At 39.2% G+C, this 16,518-nt stretch overlaps 1 protein-coding gene across 1 annotated transcript in view; it reads right to left on the bottom strand.

The window, feature by feature from the left end:
• LOC115857188 (bifunctional heparan sulfate N-deacetylase/N-sulfotransferase 4) overlaps nucleotides 1–16,518 on the bottom strand; it is a 287,117-nt gene that overhangs the window by 29,164 nt on the left and 241,435 nt on the right. Inside the window, exons 8-9 of the mRNA XM_030863980.2 lie at nucleotides 8,919–9,015; nucleotides 4,320–4,443 (exon numbers count right to left, since the gene is read on the bottom strand). Coding sequence (XP_030719840.2) covers nucleotides 4,320–4,443; nucleotides 8,919–9,015 — 221 coding nt within the window. The remainder of the gene's footprint in view (nucleotides 1–4,319; nucleotides 4,444–8,918; nucleotides 9,016–16,518) is intronic.

The following is a 16,518-nucleotide window of genomic DNA, read 5'->3' as shown; positions in this document are numbered from 1 at the left end:
ATAGCAGAGAGAGGAACACTCCCAAACTCATTCTACAAGGCCACCATCACCCTGATACCAAAAGCAGACAAAGATGTCAGAAAAAAAGAAAACTACAGGCCAATATCACTGATGAACATAGATGCAAAAATCCTCAACAAAATACTAGCAAACAGAATCCAACAGTACATTAAAAGGATCATACACCATGATCAAGTGGGATTTATCCCAGGAATGGAAGGATTCTTCAATACACGCAAAGCAATCAATGTCATAAACCATATTAACAAATTGAAGGAGAAAAACCATATGATCATCTCAATAGATGCAGAGAAAGCTTTCAAAATATTCAACACCTATTTATGATAAAAAACTCTCCAGAAAGGAGACATTCAGGGAACTTACCTCAACATAATCAAGGCAACATATGACAAACCCACTGCCAACATCATTCTCAATGGTGAAAAACTGAAACAATTTCCATTAAGATCAGGAATAAGACAAGGTTGCCCACTCTCACCACTATTATGCAACATAGTTTTGGAAACTGTAGCCACAGCAATCAGAGGTGAAAAAGAAATAAAAGGAATCCAAATCAGAAAAGAAGAAGTAAAACTGTCACAGTTTGAAGATGACATGATACTATGTATATAGAATCCTAAAGATGCTATCAGAAAACTGCTAGAGCTAATCAATGAATTTGGTAAAGTAGCAGGATACAAAATTAATGCACAGAAATCTCTTGCATTCCTATACACTAATGATGAAAAATCTGAAAGAGAAATTAAGGAAACACTCCCATTTACCATTGCAACAAATAGAATAAAATACCTAGGAATAAACCTACCTAAGGAGAAAAGCACCTGTAAGCAGCAGACTGTAAGACACTGATGAAAGAAATTAAAGATGATACAGACAGATGGAGAAATATACCATGTTCTTGGATGGGAAGAATCAACATTGTGAAAATGACTCTACTACCCAAAGCAATCTACAGATTCAATACAATCCCTATCAAACTACCAATGGCATCCTTCACAGAATTAGAACAAAAAATTTCATAATTTGTATGGAAACACAAAAGATCCTGAAAGCCAAAGCAATCTTGAGAAAGAAAAACAGAGTTGGAGTAATCAGGCTCCCCGACTTCAAACTATTCCACAAAGCTACAGTAATCAAGACAGTATGGTACTGGCACAAAAACCAAAATATAGATCAAAGGAACAGGATAGGAAGCCCTGAGATAAACCCATGCACATATGGTCACCTTATTTCTAATAAAGGAGGCAAGAATATACAACAGAGAAAAGACAGCCTCTTCAATACGTGGTGCTGGGAAAACTGGACAGCTCCATGTAAAAGAATGAAATTAGAACACTCCCTAACACCATACACAAAAATAAACTCAAAATGGATTGAAGACCTAAATGTAAGGCCAGAAACTATAAAACTCTTAGAGGAAAACATAGGCAGAACACTCTATGACATAAATCACAGCAAGATCCTTTTTGACCCACCTCCTAGAGAAATGGAAATAAAAACAAAAATAAACAAATGGGACCTAGTGAAACTTAAAAGCTTTTTCAGAGCAAAGGAAATCATAAACAAGATGAAAAGACAACCCTCAGAATGGGAGAAAACATTTGCAAACAAAGCAACTGACAAAGGATTAATCTCCAAAATATACAAGCAGGTCATGCAGCTCAATATCAAAAAAAAAAAAAACAACCCAGTCCATAAATGGGCAGACGACCTAAACAGACATTTCTCCAAAAAAGATATACGTATTGCCAACAAACACATGAAAGGATGCTCAACATCACTAATCATTAGAGAAATGCAAATCAAAATTACAATGAGGGGCTTCCCTGGTGGCACGGTGGTTGAAAGTCTGCCTGCTGATGCAGGGGACATGGGTTCGTGCCCTGTTCCAGGAAGATCCCACATGCCACGGAGTGGCTGGGCCTGTGAGCCATGGCCGCTGAGCCTGCATGTCCGGAGCCTGTGCCCCGCAACGGGAGAGGCCACAACAGTGAGAGGCCCGCGTACCGCAAAAAAAAAAAAAAAAAAAAGTTACATGCACCCCAATGTCCATAGCATGTTATTTACAATTGCCGAGATATGGAAGCAACCTATATGTCCATCAACAGATGAATGGATAAAGAAGATGTGGTATGAATATGCAATGTAATACTATTCAGCTGTAAAAAAGAACAAAGGTTTGCCATTTGCAGCAACATAGATGGACCTGGAGGGCATTATGCTAAGTGAAATAAGTCAGAAAATGACAAATACTGTATGATACACTTACATGTGGAATCTAAAAAATAAAACAAAGTAATGAATATAACAAAAAAGAAGCAGACTTACAGATATGGAGAAGAAACTAGTGGTTACCAGTGGCAGGGGGAGAGAGGCAATATAGGGGTGGGAAAGTGGGAGGTACAAACTATTGTGTGTAAGATAGGCTCAAGGATGTATTGTACAACACAGGGAATATAGTCAATATTTCGTAATAAGCATAAAAGGAAAGCAACCTTTAAAAATTGTATAATTTTTTAAATAGGGAAACTATACAAAATAAATTATTTCTAACTTGAAAAAAAACCCAGAATTTTTCAAGTACCTCACAGGATAGACTGCTAAACTATTTACACCTTTGTGGAAAATTTATATAACAGTTTCCTTTCACAGTTGGTCTCTCAAAATATATTCTTCCCTGTGTCATCCATACTAGATGTAATTAAGGAATTATTCTTATCTTGATTTGTATATATTAAACTTTTATGATATGTTTAAAATTCCTGAGAATAAAATGTGTTCTCTCAAAAAAAAATAGCAAATTTATATTTGCAAACTTGAATGCAAAATTCTTAAATTGAGATTAAAGTGCACAAAAGAGGAAAATCTCAGAACAGCTATAAAATACTAAACTGATTAGGGCATAGTTGCTTTCCTCCTTTTTAACTTCTGCATGATTTGTAGTATGTGTAGCAATGTGAACACATTATAGTCTATCGAGAGTAATTAAGGAGATATTTCCTGCCAGTTGATTCTGTGGTGCCTCGGCAGGTTCACTCTACCATATGCTGTGGGAACATTCCTCTGTGTGTAGATTATGGAATCAATATGTTCAGAAGTTAATTCAGTGCAAGGCGTTAATTATGTGTGTAACCCTCTTTACAGCTCATCACTTCTCTAACCCTCAAATGTTCTAGAAATAAATAATAAGAGCAATGAAGAATTCATAGAAGACACTTATTTTCCTCTTTGGCATTTGTTATTATATTTCCCAAATGTGAAGTGGTGAAAAGTGTCATCTATATTCCTGCTTAACAATTTGTGTTCCATTTGAGCTCACAGATAAAATTGCTGCTCTGCTTTCAGTAACTTGCATGCAATTTCAAAATTTATTTAGTCTTTTTAAAGTAAGGTAGCATAGTGATCTCCTAGGTGCAGAGTGGACACGGCTCTACTCAAGATGGGAAGTCAAATCTGCTCACTGGCATCGCCCCTGCCCACCCCCCCCCCCAGCTGCATCTTAAAAGAATGAGCCTTTTATGAGGACATATTCACGTGTAATGTTGACATAAGTTTACATGCTACAGAGGTATGCATTGAGGGGAACTTTCCTCAGGGGGGGATTTGGAAATCAGGGCCATATTTTCCTTAGAAAATTGGGATAGAGCTGGAAATATTCCCCAGAGTGAACATCAGTTACAATACCAGGTTTATTCTATTTCAGTTTAGGAAAAATATTGTGATTTTGAAATTATCATAACTTATCAAATACAAAGTAATTTTCCTCTTATACACATGTGTGACTAGCAGTAATATGATTTTGGAAATGCTCTGTTATTGGCATGACAAATATCAGCTTATATTATGATACAACATTTACAGTCTATGTGATTAATGAAGATACATGTCATGGACTATAAAATAAAACAACCTACTGATTTATTTGTTTTCTCAAGAGTCACTGTGAAGACAAATTATGTATTTAGTTAAAAAAAATTCTAGGCACAGTAAAATAATAATATGCTTAAGGAGAATTTTAAATATCCTTATGAATAGTGCTGATGAAAAATATTCCATAATCCTCTTTATTCAATCATAATAATTTACCAGAAAAATATTATCATTATTGCACTGTCCAAATCAAATTATAGGCAACACTGATTAAATATATCATTATAAATTAATCTCTAATTCACTATGGTAGAATTGAACATACATTTATTCTGTAATTATGTAGATGCCATGCATACATTTATAATTGCTCAGCTGTGAACGAGCATGTGTTAATAATGGACTTTACTTTTTGTTATTTTTCTTACCAGTCAATTCCCTTGTGGTAGTTGTTGCCATTAAAGAATTGGACTTCTTCAAATGTTTTGGGGCTGGGGAGATTGCTGATGATGGAAGGGTGCATAAGAAGAAATAAATAAAGTGCTGTTGTTCCTATTACAAAACAGGAGGCAACAGGTTATACAGCAATAAAAGAAGAGACATATATTGTAACAAAATTTTTGCTCAAAAGGTAATATGCAAAAGACCAAATCATTCCAGTATCAAAATGATTTCCTTAAAATCAGTTCAGTGCATTTCATGTGGCAATGATTTGTGTTCTTATATTAGTCTTCATGATTCTATTGACCTAAACACTTCATTTAATATGAGGACATAGTCAAAGTCAAGCAGACTGGTAGATAATACAGCTAGGGGAGAACTTCAGAAATCAGGTGGTTCAATTTCCCTCCTGGAGTCGGATGAGTGGCAAAAGTATCAAAGACATCAAGCACAATACCTGAACCTCAATTAATATTATATTCAGATCAATTAAATTAAATCAAACTATTCAAAAGATGTTGACCTGTGCAACTCTGTACAAGTTGCTGTAGTAATGATTGACGATAAATCTTGATAAGAAAAATACATTTGCTGGCCTCGATAGACTTAAAGTGTATCTGTGGACTTGAGTCAAGTAAACAGGTAATTGCAGCGTAGTGAGGGAGGTTCCATGATAAGAGCAGAGTGTGTTTCTATTACCTGAGAAAATGGGTGATTTATACTTGGGAAGTCAGTGAAGACTTCCAGGAGGAAGCATTTTTTAAGGTTGTACCTTAAAAACATGTTTCCAGTAAGGCTGAAAGAGGAGTGCAGGATTCTGGAAGGCGGCCAGTTGAATGTTCTACCCTGACAAGATGGGACAATCAAGTCTGATAGCTGAGACACTAGGCTAAACAGACTGGCTAATAGAACCCACTGAGTGTACATATCACAGAAGGCACAAATGTCACCTCTAAACCTGAGTCAGGTCAGATACTGAGGACCACAGCAGGAAGGGTCATGAAGGGACAGGCTCTCATAAATCAAAACTTCCCTCATGGAAAAGGTTCTTTCTTTTGTAACGTGTTGCACCCAGGAGATTTTGTTGGATTTCCCAGCCCTAGGAGAGCTTGGAATGAACTACACAAGAGGGCTGGCACAACAAAAATGATAGTAGCTGGGGATCTGGAAGCAGAGAAGATCATCAGAGAATTGTGTATATAAAGGAAAGTAACAACAGATCTTGGGGGACCTAAGAAATCCAGAATGGGTGGCTCCTAGTGAAATGTGAGGACAAAAATTAATAAATGCCCTTAAAGAGATTTAATTACTAATTGAAAAACATGTTTAAAATGAACAAATATGGAATCAAATTATATAAAAGTAACAAAAAATATTAAAGGAGTCAGAACTGGTTAAGAACTAAATTAGAGGCCCAAACTACAGAAGAACTATCTCAAACACACTGAAAAATTTAGACATGAAAGTTATGGGGGGCGATAGCAGTCCTGAAGAACTGATCTGATTTTCTCCTGAAAATAAAAGGAGTTCAACAAGGAGAAAATGTGAGAGGAGGAACAAAAATCTTCCAGGGAGAGGAAATCAATTAGAGGTGGAGTAGTATAGAAGAGCAGCTGGAAGGGAACAGGGAATCCAGAAGGTTTCTTTCTAAATACTTTTTAGAATGGGCCTACATAAAAATATTTAACTGATGATGAGAAAGAAGCTTGTGTTTGTGTGAGAGAGAGAGACAGAGAAAGACAGAGAGACAGAGAGAGACAGGGAGATTTTTGAGACACACAAGAGCTGAAAATATTAATAGGTTAACATCCCTGAGATGTCGAGATTGGATGGATCCAGGGCAAAGATATAGGGATATTTTTGAATTATTGCTGAATATTTTAAAATGAATACTCTATAACCTCATTTGGTAGCATGTACAAATGTTTAGCCACCCTGATGTCACAGAATTGCACCCAGAGCTCCCCTGGGCTACAGAAAGTCAAAGCCTTTATGCTCTGAGCCATACACCTTCACGCTGCCAGAAGCAGGAGGGATGTCGGGAGGCCTCTGAGAGGAAGGAAGGAGAAAGCAATTTCAGCCAGGGACAGTAGACACATGGCTTGATGTTCATATGATCAGCCATAAAATCTGGGTCCATGGGCTCAAAATGTATATTTACTTTATTATTGCCTGTGCTTTCATCTATCCTTGACATTCATTTTTATCCACTGTCTTTGATATAAATATTTTGTAGAGGAAGTTTCTCACACGTTGTAATGCTCTAAGAGAAACTTTGTTCTATTTTGCATATAATCAACTTCTTTTTAGTTTTACCAGAGTAAATATACCAGGGTAAGTCAGTCAAATTGTGAGAAATCAATATTGACAATGGGAAATCTGATCTTCTAGAAGATTTAAGGCCAATGAATTATGCTTTCAGAACTATTGTGCTAAACTTAACCCTTTTGGAAATCCTCTCCTACCCTAGTGATATCAAAATCACATGACCTAGAATCATGAAGAATGCCCATGTGTCCACAGGATTCTAGTAGGACTACGGTGTCAACTTTGAGTGCCTTAAACCCAGGCCTACCCCACTCCCTGTCAATCCCCATTCACTGCCCCACTTTTAGCTGATAGAAATTTTTTCCAGGATTCAGCAATGAGGTGGGATATTTCATCTTTCCATTCTCACCTCAGAACAACTGAGCAAATAGGGGTTTGAGGACCACTTTTATATCTCATGTTTATTGCAAGGGATGCATGGGTCAGGTTTAAGTTATTTAAAGACAACTTTACATTAAAGGCCAGGTTCTTAGCATTTATCTGTGCCCATTCTCCAGGGAATTTACAGCCTCTGACAGGGAGTTTTGCCAACAGAAGCAATAGGAGAACAAATGAAGACTTCAGACTTCTATGACTGAATGGTTTTTAAGAATTATCACAATCATTTTCACACTAAGATAGCATTTTCATAGCATATAAAATATTATCATCCAATTCCTTTAACTTGTTTGTTTGTCTTGGGAAGACCAAAACCAGCTAAAAGCTTTATCATTTCCATACTGGCAGGTCAAATATTAAAATCTAAAAGTATAAGTTATTGTCTGTAAATACAAACAGCAAAGAAGAAAACTAGATCTTTTCTTACTAACCTGTAGTGTTCTAGCAGATCTAAGAAGTAGTAATATTCAATGACAAATGATAGAGGATATGACTTAAATTTTTAGCATGATTTTACAACATAGGAATGTTTTGTTTCTTTAGTAGTCATTCCAGTGTTAGAACTGCTGTGAGGGAGTTGGTAGAAAATTAATGCACATTTTAAACAATAACAACAACAAAAGTGGTATATCTGAAAATATGTGCTGCTTTTCCCCCCCCCCCGCACATGTAACTTATTATTGTAATACAAGTTATATTCATGGAGGAAGAAAAGATTTCAACAACAAATATCTAATAGTCTGGAAAATTTGCCCACAACCTTTAAAATGGTCTACATGCTTGTATTATAAATATCTTCATCTAGGCCAGTCTTATTTATTGTGACTGTTCGTTTTGTGTTATGGTTTGTGTACTCACTGATGAAAGTGCTTCTAGCCAAAGTTGTGAATTCAAAATACAGCAACTCAATAAAAAGTTTAATTAATCAGGACATGAGCAAAGTATATAAAGCTCTCATATGCTAAAGAAAGTATAAAATATTCTAATTGAAAGTGTCATCTCATGGGTGAAATACCAATGAAAGCCATCCTTCAGCTCTTTTACTACATTCTTATACACTTGTCCTTCAGCACATGAGAAAATATCAAGGGAAAAAAAAATGCCTGATGAGCCATAGGTGTATCAGAAAATAAGTCTAAACCATATTCATACATAATGATTATTTGGAAAACAAACGAACTACACAGGTAGAATATTTGAAGGTAATAATGACAGTGCTTCTGAACAATAAATCAGTTCAAGGTTGATATGCAGTGTAAAATAATTTGAATCAAGCCAAAGCCCTTTTTTATAACTTAATTCAGGAGTTAATTAGGCAAAGCCACAAAAAGTAGAAATTAAAAATCAGATATCACAACTGTGATATATAAGCTGCAAGTTGTCAAAAATGTGATGTCTGGGGCTTCCCTGGTGGCTCAGTGGTTGAGAGTCCGCCTGCCGATGCAGGGGACACGGGTTCGTGCCCCGGTCCGGGAAGATCCCACATGCTGCGGAGAGGCTGGGCCCGTGAGCCATTGCTGCTGAGCCTGCGCGTCCGGAGCCTGTGCTCCGCAATGGGAGAGGCCACAACAGTGAGAGGCCCACGTACCGCAAAAACAAAAAAACAAACAAACAAAAATGTGATGTCTGTTGAACAGTTTTTAAATTGATAGATAAAACTTTAGCCCATAAGTCTAATTAAATGAGCAACTGTAGGGTCTCTTTGAGGATCATGGCATAAAGATGATCCACAGGGATGAAGAACAATTCAAATAATGAACTTGCATGGGTGTCTAAATATTTCACAAAGCCAAACAATCAAATACCATATGACCATGTGTTTCATGACAAAAAAAAAAAAAAAAAAAAAGAATGTAAACAGCACAGTTGAATGTTCTTACCTGTTTTTTGTGGCCCAATTACAAGGAATTTTGGTAAGTGGTCACAAGTTTTCTCTCTGGACCAGATGTCTTTGTGTCTTTTATCATCACATGGATTCTGCAAGAAGGAAGAATAATGAATCTTACTGTGTAATGAATGCCTAGCTCTGTTCCATAAAAATTGTTCAAAAGACAGGATCAACTTCTTGCCTGATACCTTAGAACTAGGAGTTAGACCTTGTTCTTGTTCTGGTTCTTTGGTTTCTAAATTGGCACCTTCCTTTCCTTCATGGTTAGAGCTCAGCATCAAGTCGCTCCTGCCGTCATCCTTCTGAGCCTTGGCTACGTTCTAACTGCTGAGATTCCACTCTGTCTTTGAATTCATGTTTTACTTCAGTACACCTGAGCCTTAACTTGTCTCTACCTGGTTTGAACGTAGTTTCTCAGTTTTCTGTGCTCTGCCCTAATCGTTCCTATTTTTTTTTCTCCCTAGTGGCTTGAAAGCCATCCTTCAACTCCAAACTTGGCCAGCTTTTCCTTTACTTTTCACACTATGTGCTATTCTCTGCTGATCCAGATAATCTCTTAGTTTGGCCCTACCCCACAAGCAGATACCATGAGATCATTATTTCTAGCCCCTACTTCCCTCCTGAACTCTAGACCAATATTTTAAATTGAATATGTGTCACTGTTGTATAGATATGGTGAGGAAATGCCAGACCTAACATAGCCATCTGTCCAATTTTATCCCCATCTCAACATTCTTCTGTGATGCTCTCCATTCCATTCAAGTGACCAGATTCATCATCCAATTCATGACACTTCTGAGAATTAAAAGAGCCCTTAAATGAAAGTGATACAATTTTTGAAATATCTATTGACTGACAAATTGGTTTTATTATATTGGTAATGAAATTAATAATTATATTCAAAAATCATTTTTACAAATAAAATTCTTTCTAAAAATATGTTGACCATTAAAACAATTATAATTTTACATTTATTATTCAAATATTAAAAATACCATAAGATGAATTATCATTTATGGTTCACATTTATATACTTTAATCAGTTTTTTAGCCATATCTTCTCTAATATCATGTCAGGGGCCTATTACCTTTGCTGGGTTTTCAAAGCCCAGTGGTCTGGAGCATGCTGGGACATGCCCTCCAAGGTACAGGCTGTGTTATTGTACTTTGCAACTCCTACTACTAAGATAGAAGCACAGTGCTGGATGGGCTTCTTTGGGTTTTGGACGCAGCATTTTGTTTTTGCCCTAGGAATTATTGCTCTGAGTCACCGACCAGATGATGCAGAAACCTGCTAATTTTGAGTGGAACCCAGAAAAAGAAAGAACCCTATAAGAGGTAAGACTGAGGTCCAAGCAGCCCTCCCACTTGGGCCATACATCCTGCCAGACCCACGGTACCATGGCATCTATGGTATAAAATGACACCAAAGAGAGTTTTGGTCAAGTCTCATGAGAGAATCACAGTGTACTCGCCTAAGGTTCTGCAGCAAGGTGTTGCTGGGCCCTGGAAGAGATAATGCTTGTCATGGATTTTCAAAGTGATCATGTGGCCATTAATTGGCCATCATAAGCTGAGTATTGACAGACCAACCAAGTCATAAGTTCAAGTGTACCCAGTAGCAATTCATTGTAAGAAGGGGTGGTGCATCCAGAACTGATTTCAAGAAGATACAAAAGCTATAAGTTAACTTTATAAACAAGTGCCCAGACCCCATGTCACCTATCACTGTTCCACTCATGCCTCTATATCAGCTCATTCTTATAGTTTCATGGAAGGTCCTCTATAACCTGCTGATGAAGAGGGGGAAACCCTAGCTTGGTTTGTAGGTAGGTTGACCCATATGTTGGTAGAAGCCTAAAGTGGACTACAGCTGCCCTACAGGCTCATTCAGGGAGGTTCCTAAAAACAAATGGTTAAGGGAAAGTGTCCAATTGGCAAAGTTCTGGACAGTGTCTCTGGCCATCCACATTTTTGCAAATAGACTAGTAGCCCAAGGTAAGGGTATAGGGGACTAATAAGCAGTGATGAATGGGTTAGCCAAGGAACTTAAAGGAGCAAGACAGGAATATTAGGGCTACTAAGTTCTAGGGAAGAGGCAGGTGGATGGACCTGTGATAGCGACCAAAACGTGTGATAATCTTTGTATTGCCCATTGATGTACACCAGAGAGTATCCAATGTAGAAGTGCTGAACAACCAAGCAGTCAGATGATTTAGCCAGTTCCCAGCACTCCCACATGTCATGTAACCTCTGTTCTCAACCAACCCAGTGCTGAAGCAATGGGCTTATGAATGGAGAAGCTGTGGTAGCAAGATGGAAGCCATTCCTGGGCTTCCTCCCCCCAAGTCTGCTTTAGTTACAGCTGCTGCTGAATACCTGACGTGTCAGTAACAGAGGCCAGTTCTAAGTCCCAGAAATAGCACTCTCCTACCACTTAGTAGAAAACGGATTATGTTGGACACTTCCATCCTTCAAAGGGCAGTGACTCATCCTGATCTCATCCGACACATATTCAGAGTATGAATTTACCTTCTCTGCTTACATAGCCTTAGCCATCATCACTATGCAAGGCCTCATGGAGTGTCTGACTCATTGACACGGTATCTCGCATAATATTGCTTCAGCTAAAGGGACCACTCTTGACAAAGTGAAGTGTGATAGTAGGCTTCTGCCCATGGGAGTCAGTGGTCCTATCACGCCTCACTATCCAGAGCTGCTGGCCTGATAGAGTGGTGAAAGACCGCATGAAAGATACAGTTGAAGTACCAGCTTGGAGATACACTGTACTTCTTAAATCAAAAGCTACTGGTTGGTGCTGTGTCTCCAAAGGGTAGTGTAGCTGTGTCTAGGAATTAAGGAGTAGATGTAGGAGTGGACCCATCCACCATCATTTCTAATGGCTTAATTAGAGAATTTGTGCTTTCCATCTCCACAACTTTAAGGTCTATTGGTCTAGGAGTTCTGGTTCCCAGAGGAGAGATGCTTTAGTGTGGATCACCACACTAAAAGTTGCAGCTTGTACCCATTCACTTTGGCTTTCTTGTGCCAGTAGACCATCAGGCATGGAAATGAGCTACCATCCTGATAGGGACAATTGACTCTGATCATCATGAGATGTAGAACAGCTATTATACAGGGAGAAATATCTTTGGCACTCAAATAATTCACTAGGTTACTTGTTGATACTTCCGTGCCCAATTTTACTAATTGAGAAAGCAGAGCCACCACAGCCTGATTAGGGTTGGGCTGGGCACCAGATCAGAGTCTACCACAGTGCACTCCTTGCTTCACAAATTAAGTTATCTTTATCCAGGCACAGGCTTCCTCTGTCATAATTCCTAGGGAAATTTACAAGAAAAGAATTAGTGAGACAAACTAGAACTGTTGCTACTGCAGTTGGTCCTGAGACTGTACCTGACCCACAGGGCCAGCCATCTAGACCAGCAGAAGTGCTAACCACAGGTGGGGGAAATCCAGAATAGGGGATAGAGGTGGGAGAAACTGTGCACTGGTTTCAGCTTTGGAGCCAACTGCAGCAACAAGGTTGCAGTTTCTCCTAATGACCTTCCTCTTATAGGTTTCCCCAGGAATAATGTTCACGATTGTGGAAAAATTGTTCCTGGGTGAATCAGTGCAATGTGAGAAGCAGGTATAGCTATGTGGCACAAGGTATGGACAGGGGTGTGTGGCGGACTGAGTGCTCTTTCCTCCACTGAAGGAAAAACCTGATCTCTGGCCAATGCAACACCTTATCCCCATTCCCACCCCACTTCCGCCCCCAGCTGGGGAGATTGAGGATTGCCCTTGGCCAATAGGAGCTACCCGACAGGAAGTCGTGCATCCCCTCCCGACACTCCAGAGGTGGCCCGTGTCCAGTGACTGACTGATACAGGGGTGTAAAAGCCTGACCAGCTTGCTTCAAGGTGAGACAACTTGTGTAATTGGCTCTCTCCCTGCAGATCCAGTCAAGGATCCAGACTTTTCCTAAGACCACATCCACGCTCTGCTTTTTCCTGTTCTACATTTTCCCTTATAAGCTTTTCCTGAAAGCGCTTCCTCAGTAAATCATTGAACCAGAGCCCTATCTCAGAATTGATCCCAGTGCACTTTCCATTACCATCTTCCATTGGAAGAAGAACAGAGTGCAATATAGAGAGACCAGTTATGTATGCATTGTGTGAGAATTCGCCTTGCAAAAGGTTAGGCTATATATCTTGGATTTCTTGATGAATTCATCTATAGAAACTGTGATAAAAGGAGTTAATTACAAGCCAATAAACTCAACATTTCTTATTTTACATAAAGATGAAATTTTATTTTATTTTTATTGGTGTCTCTGTTTTCTGCAATCTTTCATTCAGTGTTCAATCGCCAATCCTCTTGTGGTCTAGCTTCAGCTTAACTCTCTAAACGTAATTTTCACTAGAGCACAGAAGCCTAAACTATCTTGTCTCCTTTTCTTCCTTCAGTAACAGAGCATCCTCTTGTTCAGTCTCTGGGTTCTCAGCTACAGACTGTATTTCACAGTGTCTCTTGAATTTAGCTTTCTTCCTATGAATCATTTCAGTTTAAGGAAAGGGAGCCAAAAGGACGTAAAGTATCTTCTTAAGGATAAACTTGCTCTCCCTAGATTTTTCCTTTCCTACTTACTGCCAGCTCTAAAATGGCTACACTTGCAGCATGTGCCTTGGACTCAGAGGTGGAAGCCATACATATGTTGAATACCTGCCAACCTGGGGCCCTGGATAATCATGTGGAACGGAGCTGTCTAACTCTCGTAGACTGCTTGCCCATTTTTAGACAGTTGTATGAGGGAGAAATAGATTTCTACTGTATTTAGCCACTGTAGTTTTGGAGTGTCATCATTATAGGAACATTGCCTATATTCTCGCTCAATGTGTTTCAAAACACTTTGCGAGAAGGTAAAAAAAAAACTTGTGTCAGAATGTCAATTACTGCACTGCATGCTTCAACAAGAACATCCTGCTACAGGAAAAAAAGAAGATTCCGGATGATGCAACCAGCTGCTTAGTGGTATAGATTGTTTATATGTTGGCACAAACTTCTTGTCTCATGGCGAATCAGCAACAAATAATTCAAGCCTGTTCGTGGACCACACTTTGAGTAGCACTGCTGTGAATTAACAGCTGCCAACACCAACCTAAAGCTTCAGTTCTACTGTGTTCCCTACTATAGATATACCTGCACCTGAATCTTTGAATTATTTATCTTTCTGTGCAATGCTCTTATTTTTCCCCCACAATACAGAGTCATAATCTTGCCAGTTCTTCTTGCTGAAGCTAATATCCACCATAAACCTTTCCTATTTATTTTGGAGGGGCAGCATAGCCCAGTTGTTAAGAGTGTGAGCTCAGGAGAGAGACTGTCTGTGTCTTAAGGAATTGTCCTAAACTCTCTGGACCTCAGATTCCTATAATAAAAAATAATGATTGATATTATCTACCTTGCATATAGGTATACATATGCATAAATATAAATATATTGCATAAATATATTAAATGAGGGGCTTCCCTGGTGGCGCAGTGGTTGAGAGTCTGCCTGCCGATGCAGGGGACGCGGGTTCGTGCCCCGGTCCGGGAAGATCCCACATGCCGCGGAGCGGCTGGGCCATGGCCGCTGAGCCTGCGCGTCCGGAGCCTGTGCCCCGCAACGGGAGAGGCCACAACAGTGAGAGGCCCGCGTACCGCCAAAAAAAAAAAAGAAAACAAACAAACAAAAAATATATATATATTAAATGAGTTAATATATTTTAAATGATTAAATCGTGCTCTATGAAAGAAAATGCTTATTCTGTAATCCCACATTAACTTTTTCCTTTCCTTTGCCTAGATTAGTTAGGCAGTTGGAGCAGCAGAAAGAGATTACTCTTGCTGATGGACTGGTTTCTTGCAGATAGCCATGCTGAGAGCTGACTTCCTGGTGCTTGTCAGAAGCACCAGCACCTAAGGTGCCCCTCCTCACAGCCAGATGGCTAGACTTCTGGGATACCCGATAAGGAAATGGCTTGGAGTTTCTTCAGGCAAACCAGAAGCTGTGGGCTGTCTTACCAGATGACCCAAAGACTCCTATATAATCCTAATTCAGTTTATTTCTGGATATTCTTGCTATATGGCTACTGCAACTCTCCAATTCATTGTTTTAGCACTTGTCATCCTTCAGGGCTCAATTCAAATATCACCCCACATGAGATGTCTTCCCTGATGAGCAGAGCCAAAGCACTTCCTTTTGTTCCTGTCTCTCTATAACAGCTTCCTGCCGTATTTTCTTCACTGCATTTCAGTACCTGAAATTATTTTATTCAAGGATGTGTTTCTAGTAATAGTATATAATATGAAAACTAATAGTATAGTTGTATCTATAATAATTATATTCAACTAGAATGTAAGTGCTCTGAAGAGAAGACCTCTTGTCTTTTTTTTTTTTAATAGATTTTATTTATTTATTTTTGGCTGCTTTGGGTCTTCATTGCTGCTCATGGGCTTTCTCTAGTTGCGGCGATTGGGCTTCTCATTGTTGTGGCTTCTCTTGTTGTGGAGCATGGGCTCTAGACACGCAGGCTTCAGTAGTTGTGGCACGTGGGCTCAGTAGTTGTGGCTCGCGGACCCTAGAGAACAGGCTCAGTAGTTGCGGTGCACGGGCTCAGTTGCTCCATGGCATGTGGGATCCTCCTGGATCAGGGCTCAAACCCATGTCCCCTGCATTGGCAGGCGGATTCTTAACCACTGTGCCACCAGGGAAGCCCGACCTCTGTCTTCTTGATTGCTACAATCTAATACATAAGACGTGCTTGATAATTATGGACTGAAGGATCAATTAACTGCCTTGGGACAGGCACCATAAACATTTAGTAACAAGCATAGGCAGATTTTGATATATGTTTAAAAATTAACATAACATGAACTGTGTAGATATTTTACTTCTCAAACATCCACAAAAAAATCATTCACAGTTGCCAGTGATGTTCTTCATAGTGGTCCCAGAAGCTAGGTCTTGCCATTTACTCACACCATCACTTTAGAACTTAAAAATTTTTTTCCTCATATTATCATTTAACTGCTTCATTTGCAAAGAATTTTGCTTTTCAACTGTATTTTAGATGTTAAGCAATAGGAAAGCAGTTTCCATTACCTATTCCCCATATATAACTCAACAAAGAAAAAATCTCAGAGTAGGTGTTCAGTTCATTTGCTCAAATGGTTTCTTTATGCTCAGCAAAGTGGATGAGCAAACTGATCAATTATTCAGTGCCACTGTTGAAAGTCAAAGCCTTTTGTGCGACCTCTCTTCGTTCTGTAGGTTCAACTAGACCAATTTTATTCTTTATTGCAATACACATGTTTTTGCCATTCAAATTTCTGCATGCAAAACTGGCAAAGTAAAACTCTCACGGGACTTCCCTGGTGGCGCAGTGGTTAAGAATCCACCTGCCAATGCAGGGGACAGGGGTTCGATCCCTGGTCCGGGAAGATCCCACATGCTGTGGAGCAACTAAGCCCGTGCGCCACAGCTACTGAGCCCTGTGCCACAACTACTGAAGCCTGCGTGCTCTAGGGCCCATGTGCTGCAAC

The sequence above is a fragment of the Globicephala melas genome, chromosome 5 (assembly GCF_963455315.2).
Source record: "Globicephala melas chromosome 5, mGloMel1.2, whole genome shotgun sequence".
In the NCBI taxonomy this organism is placed as follows: domain Eukaryota; kingdom Metazoa; phylum Chordata; class Mammalia; order Artiodactyla; family Delphinidae; genus Globicephala; species Globicephala melas.
This window is presented reverse-complemented; position numbering and strand designations above follow the sequence as displayed.